The 16971-nt window shown below is 48.8% G+C and overlaps 1 protein-coding gene across 1 annotated transcript; it reads right to left on the minus strand.

The window, feature by feature from the left end:
• Positions 1 to 327: 327 nt before the first annotated feature.
• Positions 328 to 15250, minus strand: LOC119172045 (acetylcholinesterase-1). Its single transcript, XM_037423014.2, has 4 exons — positions 14579 to 15250; positions 11087 to 12172; positions 10009 to 10436; positions 328 to 1265 (listed from the first exon to the last, which is right to left on the minus strand). The coding sequence occupies exons 1-4, from the start codon at positions 14618 to 14620 to the stop codon at positions 1094 to 1096; spliced, it is 1728 nt and encodes a 575-aa protein (XP_037278911.2). The 5' UTR covers positions 14621 to 15250; the 3' UTR covers positions 328 to 1093.
• Positions 15251 to 16971: the final 1721 nt, after the last annotated feature.

Here is a 16971-nt window from a genome sequence, read left to right on the forward strand (position 1 = left end):
AATAAAAGGCTACGCACTCAAGACCTCACAATACGGTTAGCCACCGCAGTACGCGTGTCCATAAACGTAATGAAGCCGCCAACAACTGTCGCAATGACGGAGAATGCAGGCTTTGACTTTTTGTACCGTTTCCCTCGACACGCTTTCGACTAAGCAAGTGCGTAGCAGCGCCATCTACTGAGAGCGGAAAGTGGTCGCTTTGACTTGAGAAGACTCAATTATTCATGGTGTCTTGTTCCGTTGAGGAACAACGCTGACCTAAACTGTGAACTGGGAGGTAGATCTCGCGTAGACACGATCATCTGCGAGAGCGTTTCAGTTTCGCAATTTCCAACAAATAACAGAATTTTATTTCACTGCGACATATTGCTTAACGGGCAAGAAGGACAAAATAAACAACTTGCAGGAAAATCATGAGGAAAACTACGTTGAAGAACTCAAAGGTGTGTCTAACGTCGCAAACTAAAGACGCTTTGAAGACACGTGCCTGTATGCTAGTCCTCTGAGCCACTCGCAGAGAGACATCGCAGTTCGTTAATAAGCTACACCAGCGCCTTTTGAGGTAATGAGTCCTGCATAGCTCCACTAAAAACCGTAGAATTTTCAACACGCACTGTTCTTCCTTTCTCCGATTTATAATAGTTAACGACACATTCTCACTAATTCACTTTCGACGACGTCATTGGGAGTGACCGTTGTTTGGCCCATCACTCGTGGAAATTATGCACACAGCTCCATTGAGTTGTCGCGGTCAGCGTTAGCTTTAGTTGCAGGAATTCAATGCATTCCCGCGCGAGTATTGAATAGTTTGTGGCTCCCATGGTAAGTCGGTGAAATCGCAGTTTACAGCCCTTAGTTTACGGGCCCTCGACAAACGTCGAGCACGCCCTAAACGTGGAGACGGGGTCGACCTGGTAAACTAGGCTCGGGCGATTGGCGACGTTTCGGAGGCTCGTGGTGCTCTGAATGAGTGAGCGGAACCACACAAACCACTCGGCACATACGCGCTCTGCGTATACACAGTTCGCCACAAATGTCCAGGCATTGCCCCTGCACACTCGAAGTTCGTTCACGGCAGTGACTGCGTCGTCGGTCAACTGGCAACCGCGTTGTCCGGTGTCACCTTGAGGTAGCGTTCCCACGCACGACAGTTCTCGGCGTGCGGTTCCCAGCCAACGGTGAAGTTCTTCGGGCTCAAATTGAGCAGGAGGGGCCACTCGGCCGTGAACTTGGGCCACCGGTTACCGCGGATCTTGGGGACTTTCCTGCGTGAATAGAAATTACATATCATGTTTAATAAAGCGGTTTCGGACACTGATAAGGTGAAACGGCAAGCAACCCAGTGTAACAAAGCCGCACAAAATGTCGCCTATCATGGCGGCCTCTAACAAGATAATATTAAGTTGCAGATAAATATGCTACCGGCAACAGCGCCGTTCCGTCATTGAATAGGAAAGAGAAAACGCACAGTACCATACTCAACCGCTACGCACTATTGATACGAAAAACACAGGCATGTGCCCAGCAAGAGCTTGTGGTTTGATGCATGCAGGTTACTCCACAACACAGAAAATTTATAAGTATACGTTGTCAAAAAGTCTTTCACATTCTAGGTGCTCTGCACTGCACGTTTATCGCACGCTCTATATCTAAAGCGATTGTAAGCGATTTTGTCGGGAAGTAGCAGGCTTGCTTACCTGGTATGTTGCTCTTATACAAAAGAGAGCTTGTCCCAGAAGCTGAGGTTAAGGTAAACTCGAACATTAAGTAAACGGCGAGGAAAGGTAAGAATTAAATTCACCCATTTTTAAGCGCTATCACGCGTAGTACAAAAGACCTCATATGAAGCGAAGGATGAACATCCGCTGGATTTCCACATCATCATTGTATAGCAGTCCATCGCCTTAGCCACTCGGCCACCTCGCCGACACACATCATCATTGTATAGCAATCTAGGCTTTCTAACTGTCGCGCAGCCGTGACCACTAAAGTAAAGGTCACTAAAGTAAAGGTCAAGTAAAGGTCAATCACCGACGCATGTGCCACACCCCAGCGAATCAAGAGTGTTCGCGCAAATCTACCAGATGAACAAGTAGACGTGACCAGACCGGCTGGCTTTGGAATTGGTAGAGCATAATCTCTGCCCATGCAAACGCCAGTGCTGATACTGAATTACGCCATACTTAAACGCTTGTGCGCTGTCTCGTTCACGAGGTGACAATCCTACAGCCACGACTAATCCATTAAACAAGACGCTTGCGCGGTGCGTAATTGCCGATTCCTGCGCCTTGGCATGCGAAAATAGACTTTCCAGAAGACAACGTTATAGCTTTGCGCTATAGTTACAACGCATATGGAGTTGCGAATAATTACATTCGTGGAAACGCTTACTTGATGGATGTTTCGCTCAGCAATGACTGTGAGGCCGATGTCGATTCGCGATATAATGAAATGGTCGTGCGCACAGTTCCTGTCAAGCGGGCGCGTATTGTTGAGCTCCTTCGAGCCGCGATACCTCGACGACCAATCTGTTCACTGAAAGTGCTTGGTAGGGTATGTACTACTGTTCATCCAACCCCAGTGTCGACGTCAAACCACGCGACGCAAACGTACGTGCGCAAGCTGTCTTGCGAGGAGATGTGCATGCAATATTGCAACATTTTGCCCATCCTAACCGCAATGCCGCCACGACCTCTGAATTCGTAAAATAGATATAAAATATTGCTTATCATGTCAGTGCTGACGTTGGTCCGTATGATTTAACTAATTGTCTTGGGAGAGGACAAGCCTGTAACTTAGCGCTTGTTCTAAGCGAGAAAGAAGCCTTCAGGACTAATGCCTTCATTGATAGTGCCCGATATGCACCTGCAAAATGAATAGGCATCCAAATGCCAGCGCTGATGTCGGTCCATGCACGACTCGTCGATATTGCGCATACTGCAGTGCTAGATATACTTGACAGTTAGCTGATTCTGTTAGTTTGCTACACTTTAACCTAAGGCATAGTACTGTTCTTCAGACATTAATGTCACAGCAAAAAAAAATTGCAGTGGCTTAACTCCGATATGCCAGAATATACGTAGCGTGAGCTAAGGTTCAGCTGATTATTCTCAGATTTCCTGGTTGTCTAGGATTTGCTTGATTATCATGCTTACTGTTTGGCGGGCGGTTGGACACACGGACGGCCAGAATATCGATCTAGTGAGCAAGCGATCTCACGTGAGCCAAGTGCCAGCCCACTATAGTGACACGTCACTCCAGAAGCTTCCAGGCCTTCTCAGGCTTGCCAGCTGGGCACCGTGTGACGTCACTGCTTTTCGCGCAGAACTGCTCACCGCAAGCGCCATGAAACTGCTCAGCTCCAGCCAGTGTATAGCTTTCGCGACAATAGCAAGGATAAATTACTGGCTTTAACAAAAGTTCTTCGATAAGTGTTACGATTGGTCGAACAAGAATCGACGACTTTCAGTTTGTCTGCAATGCGGGGCTACAAGCCACCCCACATTGAGTAAGAGCCATGAGAAGAGGAGAAGAAGAAGCAGTCCCAGGCTCCTTGCTTTTCTTCCTCGTGGTACCCACGTGTGGGCGCTTACGAAGGGGTAACTGCAGCCCGTTACGCAAGGGCCAAATCGCTAGCGTAGGGACACTGTCGCGCCTAGCAGCCTAATAAGCTGCACGAACTGAATCAACAACAGCGGGTAACCGAGAAGCACGCAGTTGAGGGAGTCGCGGTGGCCGGAAATGGACACTGCTGCTAAGAGCGCGTCGGTGATGACATATGCTACGTGCGATTGGGAAGAGCACTCAGCAAGAAGGGCAAAGAAGCAGTTGAAGAAGAGACCAGTCGATGAACGCAAGGTAGCGAAAGAAAAAGCGAAGCGAGTGATAGACACGTTTTCATGATAAAACGCGTTTAACTACGTCACCGTTTCGAAAAATCATTGACTCATGCAGAACTGGAACACCACACCTAAATTTTCACCTATGGGTGGGTTAGGCGCCCTTTAATCGTGGGGCAACCGGTAGTTCTTGTTTCTACTATACTTTAATGATACACACAGCTGGAAAACAGGTTGTGATTCGGCGAGGTCGTACAAGTCTGCTCTCTGCGTGCTATTTTTTTTTAGTCGTTATCGTCACCATTTACACTCGGGGATCGCAATAAAAGCAAATTGTGTAGTTCGTGTACGCCCGCAAACGTGCTAACCTGTGCGTTCGGACGCTGACCGCCTCCGGCTGTGCGGTCGTTCTGTATCATACGCACGTACAGGCCGAGCTCTCTTTATTTCTTCGTGTAACAAGTGGCGAAAGTTGGAAACCATGAGCTAATTGAACAGACATCGCGCGAAAGCGATTGTGCCTGCAGGCTGTACACCGGTGCACTGGGTATTGACTGATCATGCTTGCGCAGAAAACTTGCAGTGCGCTCGGAGTGTGATTCAATCACCTCACGTGATACATCAGGCGATTGAGAAGCACAACTGGAAGTGAGACTCATTTGCACACAGTGTGTGCGAATGCCGTTAGTACAGCCCACCACGCAAGACGCACGGGCGCAACGAGAACTGCGGCACGCACTTTGCTCACGACACCGGAAACGGTACCCGCGTTCCTTCCGCACTAGTAAAAAGAAAAGCATTCCGCTCCCCAATCGCTTCTTTTCTTCTGTGTGTCATATACAGCCGTCTTCTAGCCTAAAGGTTACTTAAGCTACTGAGAGTTAAAAGACGAGGTAATCGTTTCTTTGCCGCCTTCACTACCCTTCCTACAGGCACAATGTGCTCCTCGCCACTTATTCATAACAACGTCAGCACTAAATTCACTCTGTTCGGTTACACGTAGTTATCTCTGCCTGTGTAGCCATAAACGCACGGAAAAAAAGTGAAATCAGTTGATCGTGCATGATAGTCATGCAAGACAAGGCGCAACGGGCGTGCTACAATATTACAAAACTTGGCAGGATACAATGCACGGCTGGTATCGCGTGTATGTATGAACCAATCAAGAGCGTATTTCCTCATGACGTCATGTGAACAGACTGCTGACGTTGTGCCGAGAGGACGGAAAGCGCCAGGAGATAACAGCGTGCTCATTCGTCGTATTTTCAGAGGTTGCTTAAGGCCTGCCCACACGTATAGGCGCTGTGGCGTAACAGCGCGTAGCTTTGAGTAGCCGCGCAACCTCTCATTAAATGAGGGCGCCCCGCTGCGCTTTTCGTTATAATGTCCAACGTACTATACTCATGTAAAATGACTAATCCGTCGTAAGCAGGTGGTACGAAAAGGTTAAAACAAAACAAAAGCCCCGCCGTGGTGGTCTAGTGGCTAAGGTACTCGGCTGCTGACCCGCACGTCGCGGGTTCGAATCCCGGCTGTGGCGGCTGCATTTTCGATAGAGGCGGAAATGTTGTAGGCCCGTGTGCTCAGATTTGGGTGCACGTTAAAGAACCTCAGGTGGTCGAAATTTCCGGAGCCCTCCACCACGGCGTCTCTCATAATCATATGGTGGTTTTGGGACGTTAAACCCCACAAATAAATCAATCAAAACAAAAAATCACAGCATATCCACGGAGTGAATGATGATTGGTGGGGCGAAGCGTTCGTCAGTCCGTACGTGCTTCCGTCCATCCATTCGTTCTTGCCTCGGTCCGTCAATGCGTCCGTCCGTGTGTCCGTTCATCAGTGTGACCGTCGGTGCGTCCACCCGTACTTCCGTTCTTTTATCTGTCCATTCATATGTATGACTGTCCGTCCGTGCATCTGTTCGTGCGACCGTCTCTCTGTCTCTCCGTCCATGCGTTCATCCGTCCATCTGTATGTCCATGCGTCTACCTAGTGAACTCTCCAAGTACAGCCATCTCACATCTTTTCATCATGTATTCATCATATACAAGTGCCGCCATCCAGCGGACATTCTAAGGACCTCTCTTTCGCGTATGTGCCACCTGTGGTTACGCACTACAACGAGGGGCGCACAAGCCATGCCATAAGAAGCTTCGCCCCCTAAAAGGTCCCCGCGTGGGACACCCAGGAACTGGCAGAAAGAGCGAACCTACGCCAACAAAAACGTTCGCGGATGACTGCTGCTAGCTTTTCTGCCTCGTCGGTTGCGGGACTAACCTCTTTAGCCGCGGAGACACGAGAAGCATCTGGCGAGCCGAGCGCTAATTCTAAATCCGGATCCGAAGGGCATTCCTCGCCAGACCATTCTTCTTCCTCCCCAAGTGTTTTTCCTCTTCATTCTGGCGCGACGTTTACTCGCTTTCTTTTCACGCGACGTGACCGTCATAACATCGCGTAGGAAGGCGCTCTCACGTACGCTACTACACGCATTCGAACTTTTGATGGCCTTCCACTCCCCATTTCGTTCGAGCGACGATCGAAATAAAGAAGATGCCAGAACTTGACAAGCGGAGGAAGGTCGCTATTAAAGCGTCGACTCGCGGCATAGCCGATAATTTCCGCGCGACGTATAGCGTATGTTTCATAGCGCGGATTGAATGAGCAACGTAAACACGCTCTCAGATTGACCGCTTGGCCGCGTCCTTCGGCGGTCCACGATGGGCGCTTAATGTATTCCTTTTCGAGCAGCCGATGCTTTTGAGTGCTCGGGGCGGGTGCACAGCGGGAAAGACTTAGGAGCGCACACTTCTGCGGGGCGCGGTTGGCGCTGAGCATCGAAGAGACGGCAAAAAGGTCATGCTTCTCTTCAGGGTCGCCAAGCCCTCCTTTTTTGGGGAGCGTGTCGGTCAATTTTCGTTTCTCGCGTGTCTTTTTTCCGAGTCCCTGCGCGCGTGCACGTGCATTCGTGCACGCATAACTAATCTGCTCCGAACAGTAGACGCGAAAAACGGTGGGGGGCCACGGCACGTTTATACAAATCACACACGACGAGCGCGGCCTAGAATTCCGCGCGAAATTTGCATTCGCGCTCGTTTCTATAGCCTGCAGGGAGGACCGAAAATGCGTTTCGCGTTTTTTTCTTCTTTTTTTTTTTTGCCGGCAGCGTTACGTTCTGGAAACGGAGAACGTGCACCGCGGTTTCCCTGCGAGTTATGCTCCAGAAATCGCGAAATTCACGCACGATAGAGGAATAAGTGTGCGAGTAGATAAAATATTATTGACGTTTCGTAATGGTGGTGCCTTCAACAATAGGCTCCTATAGAGGAGGACATTTCAGCATGACGGTTTGCTCGACGTGCAATTCTATTATTGTTTCATCCCCGAATCCTCAGTAACCTGTATAAGGCCGACTCGCTGCACATTCCTACTAATGAACGCACAAAACTGTCCATCCTAAAGAAAAATAAATCAGGGCGTATTATTTTTGTGTTGTGCCTATTTTCGAGAACCAAAATTGTAATTCAGGCACGGGAAACATAGCGAATATTCCACAGATTCTTTTTGGACACTATGTTGGGGAAGGTTCAGTAAAGGAATTTTGACCGCTTACTACGGTAATTGTATTCAAGTAACGTTTAACTATCTCCGTATTAATGATACTCATTTACTCTTCTCATCGGGCCACAAATAAACGTGACCAGCTTGTCGAGCAGGCTGCGTTGACCGGAAAACGATCGGAATACAAACGCGAATTAGGCAGGTACGCTTCTTTTGCATTCGTTTCCACTGAACACTGTATCAACTAGATGTATATTCCGCTTTATACATCAAGTGCAGTGCCGTGTATACTAAAGCATGACATCTATAGCAGTAGATGAGTTCACACAAATAAATAGTCCAACAATTTTACCACCTGTAATATGATTTCTTTTCGTCTTTAACCTGAGTAATAAATGAAGAGGCTTTGTGCCTAAGCTATGAATATACACCGTTATACGGTTGGAAATAAGCCATTCTGGAACACAGCGTCTGTTCGTTTTTTGAACTTTCCGGTGTTTTATTTGATGAAACAAATCAACCAGCACAGGTGCGGCTACCTTCTGTCAAGAACCCTGACTATCGAGAGGGTCCACGATGCGGTGTTATATATAAGTGGTTATAACAGAAGAAAAGAAAGGTGCCGACCCGTAACTGTCTCTCCTTACGAGGACACCTCAACAGGTCAGCAGAGGAATGGGATATGGGGAATAAAAGATATAGGGAAAAAGAAGGAGGGATAAAAAGAATAGAAGGAAAATAGACGGAGAAGAAGCCAGCCAACGAGAGGAAAAAAGAAGGAGATAGGAAAGTGGGGATCCGGTCGAAGCAGTCCAAGGGCGGGGTGCCACAATGCGAGAGCTGCACGGCTTCAGGAGACCGCGGAGGGCGAACCAGTCGGCGGGAGCTACGCTGAAGTCGGAGATCGCGAGGGCACAACCGTCCAGCTTGAAATCCTGCGAGCGAATGCACGATGCGGTGGTCGGGCATGGTCTTATTGTCCCAACGCGGTATCGGCCCTCTGCGTGCTGAGTCGCTCACCTTAGGACTTTCAGTAAAGTCCATCCATCTATTCCGCCCATCGCAACGAGTCACGTGCGGACTTGTACGGCGCTCGCACGAGCGTTAACGACGAATGCCAAGCGCAAGATGTGCGTATTCACGCATATTGCTGGCTGAACTTCTTGCATAGCCTTCGCAGCATTGTTCCTGATGTATGAAACACGGTATAGTTACGGACACTAGGAATGAACAAGTTGTAATTTTGCAAGATGTAAAGAAGTTTTAAGGCCTACCATGTTTAAAGCAATCAGGACTTCAATTGAACATCGTTGTTATACGCACATATGGAACCAGTAAAGTTATGCAGTGCGCAGGGTGTGGATGACCGGTGGCTCATTTGCGCGACAAAATGGGTACCAAGGGAGAGGGGCGCGTTGTCAAGGATAGTACGATTAAATTAGATTCATAGTGCGATCGGAAGTTTACAGACAACAAGATTGAACCAGCTTGCGAAAAAACAAGTCAAATTAAGATTCGTCGGGGAAGCCTTAGTCAAGTAGGGAATAATGTAGTAATCATGGTGAAGATTTATATAAGCAGACAGGTTTGAGCCTGTACAACACTGAGTGTGGTGCAATACGACCACTGTACCGACATAACCAGCAAAAACCGGCAACGAGTGCTGCGGCTCAACTGATCGCCAATTGCCATGGTACATATACTATAAGTGGTTACGACCGGTGCTACGAAGCACTATGGTGCGCATTTCATTTCCAGCAAAGGAGGCCGCATTTCGATGAAAGTCGCTTGCAAAATTGATCGTGAACATTGTTTCACGGGCAGATTAAACAAAAAGCTCCAAATCGTAAATTCGCAGCCTCGAGCCACCACCGACGTCCTGCTTCGATATATTAGCTTGGTTTTGACGCGTACAACGTGATAATTTTTTTGAATTTCTTTTACCCTTTTTACTTCCACATCTGCTAATTTTGGTTATTTATTTATTTTTTTTGCCCAGACTTCACTTAGGCAACACTTTTGGTTCAATCTGCTGTAAAGTATCCTAAGCATATGTTTTTGTACTCGCTATAGTATTTTTTTCGGCTATCTTTAGTTTGTACATTTTCATGATATAGCATCTTTCAGGTTGTTCAAATTGGTGTAATGTACTAGTACATATAACACGCATTTTTATACAGAAAGTCCGCCTTCTGTCAGGTGCTCCAAGAACTCCTCCTGTGTGATTATGTGAGCATGTACGTTTTATACAAAGGCCCCACCGCGGTGGTCTAGTGGCTAAGGTACTCGGCTGCTCACCCGCAAGTCGCGGGTTCGAATCCCGGCTGCGGCGGCTGCATTTCCGATGGAGGCGGAAATGTTGTAGGCCCGTGTACTCAGATTTTGGTGCACGTTAAAGAACCCCAGGTGGTCGAAATTTCTGGAGCCCTCCGCTATGGCGTCTCTCATAATCATATGGTGGTTTTAGGACGTTAAACCCCACATATCAATCAATCAATCAATCAATCAATCAATCAATCAATCAATCAAAGTTTTATACAAAGATAAACACACTGAAACTGAATTAATCTCCTCGAACCGAGAATGGTGAGCTGCCGTTCACACTCACCCTTTCCTGGCGAACGTGGACCATATCTGGATGAGCTTGGAGCTGAACTCGAGTTCCTCCATGGTGGACATTCGCATGTCTCGGAACAGCGTGCCGAACACGAAGAAGAACTCGTCGAAGTGGGCGACACCCAGCCAGTCGCTCCACCAGCTGTACGAGGGTCGGTGGTCGAAGTAGTACATGTACACCGTGCGGTTCCTGGCCGCCAGGTTCTCGGCGAAGTAGTTGACCGGGCACTGGAACAGGAAGTCTCCGATGGCGTCACCAGCGGCAGCCAGCGCTCCGCGACCGTCTTCCGGTCTGACGTCACGCAAATAGTGCGACGTCACTTCGCGCGGACTCTCGCCCAACACGTGTTGAAAGAGCAGGATAAGGTAGAAGCCCACTTCGTCACGAGTCAGGAGTCTCGGGTCCTCTTGGCGCAAAACCTTGAATGCAAGATTGGAGAAAGGAGGCATCCTTAATCGCACCGAACAACAACAGCATAGCAGGAATGCGTCGTTCAAAGCAGCGTTAGAAAGAAGGACGCAAAGGAGAAAAGGAGATACGCAATCTTCACATAGCAACTATGCATAAAGTGGCACTGAAAACGTGCGCCAAAGAAGAAGAAAAAACGCGCACACACACAAGATAGAATTATGTCAATCCAGCTCATGTCGATAAAATATGTGAAGGGAAGCTCACGCTGTAGTGATTATTGAACGCTGTAAGGTTCATTGCTTAGTAGCTAGTAAAAATTTATTCCACGCAAGATGGCAAGACACAAAACCATTTGACTTACGCAGTGGCGCGTTGCGGTGAGTGCATGATCGGTTTACAGTGCTATGGCACTGTCTACTTCGTTATATCTCATTATATTATTTGACCGTGCCCACTAGGTTCGGCTGATTTTATTCAAGACGAAAGCGACTACTACGCATGCTCCCTTTTACGAAGGAAGCAATCAAAACAGAAGTTGGAAGTATGAATAGGAAGTAAACAGGGAAATTAAAAAAAAGTTGATGGATTACACAGGATATCATATAGACGTAAATGGAATACGATAGTAAAAATGATAATCAGGCCTTATCGATCTGACCTTGACCATGAAGTAGTTGACAAATGGGCTGCCCTCGTTCCTGTTGGTTCCGATGATGACGTCAACGTCCGCAATCTGGCCACGTTCGATAAGCGTGCGGGGATCGTCCGGCAGGAAGTTGTCTCCGTAGGAAGGGAAGTAGCTGGCCGGATTCAACACGTTCAGCTCCCTGTTGGCCGCCATCAGGGTCGAAGCGTTGGCCCATCGCAGACACTCAAGCACGTGGTGCCGGTGGTCAGACAGCGTCACGTTCTCGTCGGCGCAGCCCACGGCCTCTGCGAGCTGCTGGACTCGCTCGACGCCCGCTTTGAGACTCTCTGGCTGCAGAAGGTACGGGCTACCGCTCTGCAAGATCGCCCGCTTGAAGAGACCCCGACTGAGCGGTGACAGCATGTGGAAGCCGACCGACATGGCGCCGGCGCTCTGGCCCATCAGGGTCACCGACTCGGGACGACCGCCGAAGTGGACGATGTTGTCCCGGACCCACCTGAGCGCCGCCAGCTGGTCCAGGAGCCCCATGTTTCCGGGCGCGTCGGGGTGGTCCGCGCTCAGAAAGCCGAAGACCCCAAGGCGGTAGTTGGGAACCACGACCACGACGTCGCCCAGGGCTGCCAGCTGCGTCCCGTCGTAGAAGAAGTAGCTGTTGCCTCCAGTGTCGAAACCACCACCATGGAAGAACACGATGACGCTCTTGGCGCCGCAGTTTTCGATGAAGTTGCAGTGTAACGCGGGAGTCCACACATTCAGGTAGAGGCAGTCTTCGGTGCTGTTGGAGGCGTCGATGGTGATATTCTTGGTGACAAAGGTGTCATATTGGAGGCAAGGAAAGGGCATCTGTACCGCGTTGTAGATTCCTTCCCACGGCTTTACCGGCATCGGCTCGCGAAAACGGAGTTCCCGCAGTGGCGGCTCGGCGAACGGAATGCCCAGGAAGGTGTCGATGGGCTTGTTGAAGAACACGTTGGTGCGGCCCATCATGTATCCCGATTTGGTGAACACCACTGGGTTGTCCTTGGGGCGAATGCCTTGGGCGCTGTGGAGCACGGCCAGCAGTGCCCCGAGGAGGATCGCCGAGATTCCATTCCTCTGTACGCGGAAGGAAGAAAACGTAAAACAGACCGGACTTAGTAGCGGGAAGCGTTCGTGCTGTGCACGGCACGCATATGTGCGCGCCGCAGGCGGAAGAAAGTAATAAAAATAGTCTCGCGGACGTAAGGAGGAGGACGAGCCGCACACGCTGCTGTCGCGTTCACCTCTTCTTCATTTCTTTGTACGCGATTCGAGGAAGCTAGGTTACACGCCAGAAGGGGCGGCCGTCCTTTTCTGCTCTCGTGTCTTACGGCGTCACTTCTCTTATTTCTGGTGCTGTCTGAAAGGAAGCGTGGAGTGCCGTTTGTGATAAACAGTTTATGAAGTCGGGGCCCAATCTAGCACGAGAACACTCAGTTTCGGCACAGCCCTCCACATTAGAAGTAAACGGCAAATCTCAGAAAGGCAACTTGTCGTACTTTCAAAAATTAATTCTCCGAGGGGGCGTGGTTTAAATTTAGTTATAGGCGTCATAGTATTTAATCTATGCATAGCGTTCTACTTTCGTCCGCAAAACGAAAATAACTCAGCACTGCAACGTGCTCACAATTCGCCATGACATAAGTCAATCAATCGAAACATTTTGGGCGTGTGATGACAAACGCTTCACGCATCTTTAACGAAGCCCGATGCGTATCACTACGAACTCAGACAAGCATAAAACACGAAACGACGCGTTTTGACGCATAATGGCGCATAGATAATGCGTCACAAGTGGCTTGTCTTGAAGAACAGAAATAGAAAAAATAATGATACATGCTCAAGTCACAATTTTTTGTGTTTCGAATAGCAAACGGCCCCGTTTGCTACATGAAAGCTAGGGCATAGTATTGAGCAGAGACAAAATATCACAGGAGGGACTTCAAAAATTGGTCTCCCACTAGCTCTGTGCGAATAATTTTGGCACCGATTTTCAAGACTGGAGAATCGTTTGTCTGCAAAGGCGGATTACACTGAATTGAGCCGAAGCGAACAGATAACATGAAAACTTCCCGATATGAAAACTCGGCAAAATGTTGCCGAACGTAGCACACAATTGGTGCATTAGCATATAATCTGTGAGCGCAACCCTGACAATATAGCATATACATACGACTTCCCGCCCTACCCATACCTTCGTTATTTATTTATTTTTTCATGAACGCGAAACAGATGCGGGAAAAACTACAGAAGTTTAGCGGGGCATTCACCGTCATAGCATTGTGTGTGGCTGAGCGTGTATTCCGGGCCTCGCAAATACCCACGCACGTCTTCACGTGGGATGCTTGGCGTATGCATATAGCCTTGCGGAAAGGGCTACATCGTAAATCATTTCAACGCACATGATGTAAGGCTGCTTTATTTTTGGCATCAAATTTAGCGCCGTTGTAGAAGGGCATAGGCAAGAACAACTATTTTGGGCACTACTGCAATATTTTACTTTCTCGTATGCGTAGCCGAATCATACAATGTACAACACGTTTGAAAAAGTACATCGATGAGGGTGTTGGTCGCGCATATAGCAGCCAAATATCAATTTAGAGTTAGTAATTAGTTAGAAATAAATTTAACGTTACAAATAGCTGGTGGGCGTACCGTTTGATTGCTGTCCGAAATGTGCAGTCTACTGCATGTTTCTATGGCGTAGTCACCGCGACTGTGAAGTTATACATGTGTAGTTACAAAGGAACACGACTTCAGCTGTTAAGTAAGCTTGTCAAAATAATAAGAAACACGCAGTGCACGCTAGTCTACCGAGCAACTTTGCAGCCCTCACCAAACTTTCTCGGGAATTAAATCGTATACTTACTTGCCCCGCCGCGGTGGTCTAGTGGCTAGGGTACTCGGCTGCTGACCCGCAGGTCACGGGATCAAATCCCGGCTGTGACGGCTGCATTTCCGATGGAGGCGGAACTGTTGTAGGCCCGTGTACTGAGATTTGGGTGCACGTTATAGAACCCCGGGTGGTCGAAATTTCCGGAGCTCTCCGCTACGGCGTCTCTCATAATCATATGGTGGTTTTGGGACGTTAAACCCCACATATCAATTACTTACAAGTTGAATTAGACAAGACAAACCGAAGATGCACTTTGTTAGATAAGATATTAGCGCCTAATACCACTGCTAGCAGTATCTGGAACATGAATGTTATTGCATGTTGTAAATGAAAGAAAAAAAACACGGTAGGAATTAAAAGCAGCTACAGCTAATAAAGCGTATAAAAAAACGTTCTGAGAGGAAATGTGTTCAGAAAGAAGTAATCACACGTAACTATGACGAAGGTGTTGAAGACCGATGTCTCCATTCTACATTTAGCGCACACGTGAAAGACTGGTCCATGTTGCATTAGCAGAAGGGCACCGACGCTATACCGACTTGTACAACACAGTGTCACCAATACACGTATAAAAAAAAGAAACTCACTTGAAGCACTTCCATTGTTATCCTCACTTTTGATGCTTGCATCCAATGTCGCCTATCACTGTCTCCGAAAGGACGAAGGTCAGTCTCTTCTCATCCCTCCACTTCCTCCTGAAGATTCCGCACGGTAATTTCACGCCGCCGCTCAACAGCACACACCGGAGATTATTACAAGGAACTCACAGCGTTGTGGCACACCCGGCGGTTAGCCGCAATTTTCGCAGAGTCAACGTTAGCGATGAGTGTGGAATGACACCACTCGGCGTCAAGATGTTGCAGACAGTTCTTACGTCTCCTAAATGAAATGAATAGTCACACCAACACTGAGATCCCCGATGATATTGCAAACGTTCTTCGTTTCCTTCGAAGATGTGGAAGGGTACAGTATCCAGGTGAATGCTCTTTCCACGGGTGATGATGATGACACCGAGATGCGGGTGCCGGATGGCAGGCCGAACGAGAGTGATGATCGGGGCATCAATAGTCGAAGGTCGAAAATGAGTGACCAACCTAACACACACAAGACTCACGCGCGCGCAAGCAGATCTTTTCGGGCGGGTGTGGGACCAACCGGTGAAAATAATATCCGAGCGCCGGGAATCGCAGGAAGGCAGCGCGCGTGAATGCGGTTCGGTTGCCGCGACCAGGGAGAGTGGAGAAAGGCCGCCGCCTGCCATCCGAGTTGGTGTGGGGCGAGACTCGCCCGAGGGGGACCCCCTCCGCCCGCTGCCAGCACACCTTCTTTCTGGAAGGGTGATGCTGAGCAAGCGGGCGGTGTGTGTGTGTACGTAGACACCGTGCTTCGAAAGCGGACGAGACCAGCAGCAGGAAGCGTGAGCCGAGGGTTGTCCTGCACCCTTGCCGCTGCTGGCGGGACATCCCGCTATAAGCGCGCCCCCGAGCAATCACGGTTAGCGGGTCACTGTCTTCTCGCTCCAGCTACCTCCGTTACATCGCGATGCGGTATACGCGCCGTGTTCTATGGGCAGCGTTCCAATGCGTAAGCGCGATTCGTCACGCCCCGACGCGCGGAATCCGTGGTCCGTGTTGTGCGATAACCTTGCTGACGTATGCGGCCCGAAGAGGAGCTTTTATAATGCGCCATGGAAGACGCGTCTCGGTGTAGGTCCCCGAGCATTGTGTTTCGCCGTGTGGGGGTGGCGCTCGTCCTTTGTCCTTAGCCCACTCACTCACTTGTGCGCCCATTGGCGTTTTCATCTTGGGAAACGGTTACGTAAACAGATGATCCGCAATTGCGGAGTTGTGAAACCGTGGAAGGACACCCAACTGATGGTCCGCTATTGCTCACGAGTGTTGTAGTTCGTATTACGGCCGGGCTGTTGATAGAGCAACGACACCCTCCGTATTGGTGGAATCTGCATGCATGTTTTTGTCGAATATGAATCGCACCGCGTATGCTGGCTAATAGAAGCCTTTATTTTGCTTCACTGAGGCTGTTTGTTTCGGTTGACGCTCGCATTTTCGTGCGTGTAAAAAAAAAAAGAAAACTTCACGCCCTAGAACTTCCCGGAGCTTTCCACGACGGCGTCTCATAATCACATCTGGTTTTTATATAGACGCAAAGATCTGGCAACCCATTCATTATTATTAGTTTCGAAAGCTCGTCAAATGCAAAAAATGACCATCGTCGGCAGTGGTGTAGGCGTCAACATGATTCATAAAAAAACATTATGTGACGACGTTACACATCATGAAGTCACATTATGACGCCACACGCATGACATCACCGCTTGGTGAAAAGTGGGCCGATCTCTGAGGCACTGGAAAACCACGTTGACATACAAAACTTGCGGGGTGAGGGGAAGGGAGTGTTCAATACAATCTTCTGCGAAGGAAAATAAGTAAACCATGACTTTCACCTCCGAGTTGACAGGATAATTTAATAATGACCTTACGTTTTTAATTAAATGTTTACCTTTTCTCCGTGATTAGCATTGCGATTTCATTGGTGAAGTCTGCTGGCATGTGTGGTTTGTGAGCGTGTGTGTTCTTAATTCTTACACGGCCCTTACACATGTAGGAATGAACTCTTCATAGAACCCAAGGGTAAGAAGAACGGCACAATTGCTTCTTCCATTTTTTTTTTTTCGTTACACCAATACTGCATGATGCATTGAAAGCTGCGCGTGTCTAGCTAAGCTAGTGTATTGGAGCCAGCGTCCTCCCACCAATGTCCTTCACTCAAGCACTGGGCACTGTCGCCGTCTGCATAAAAAGGAGGAGGAGGAATAAATGAGGAAGGACAAGGAGGTTAGCATAAAAAAGCCCCCACAAAGCGACGCGCCTCGGCGCGGGGCCTTTTAAACCGCGCCCGCCGCTCCTTTTGACAGCGGCGCCCGCGGGGAGACCCGCCCTTTTGTCTCTCGATCACCCCT

The sequence above is a fragment of the Rhipicephalus microplus genome, chromosome 4, assembly GCF_043290135.1.
Source record: "Rhipicephalus microplus isolate Deutch F79 chromosome 4, USDA_Rmic, whole genome shotgun sequence".
Lineage (NCBI taxonomy): Eukaryota > Metazoa > Arthropoda > Arachnida > Ixodida > Ixodidae > Rhipicephalus > Rhipicephalus microplus.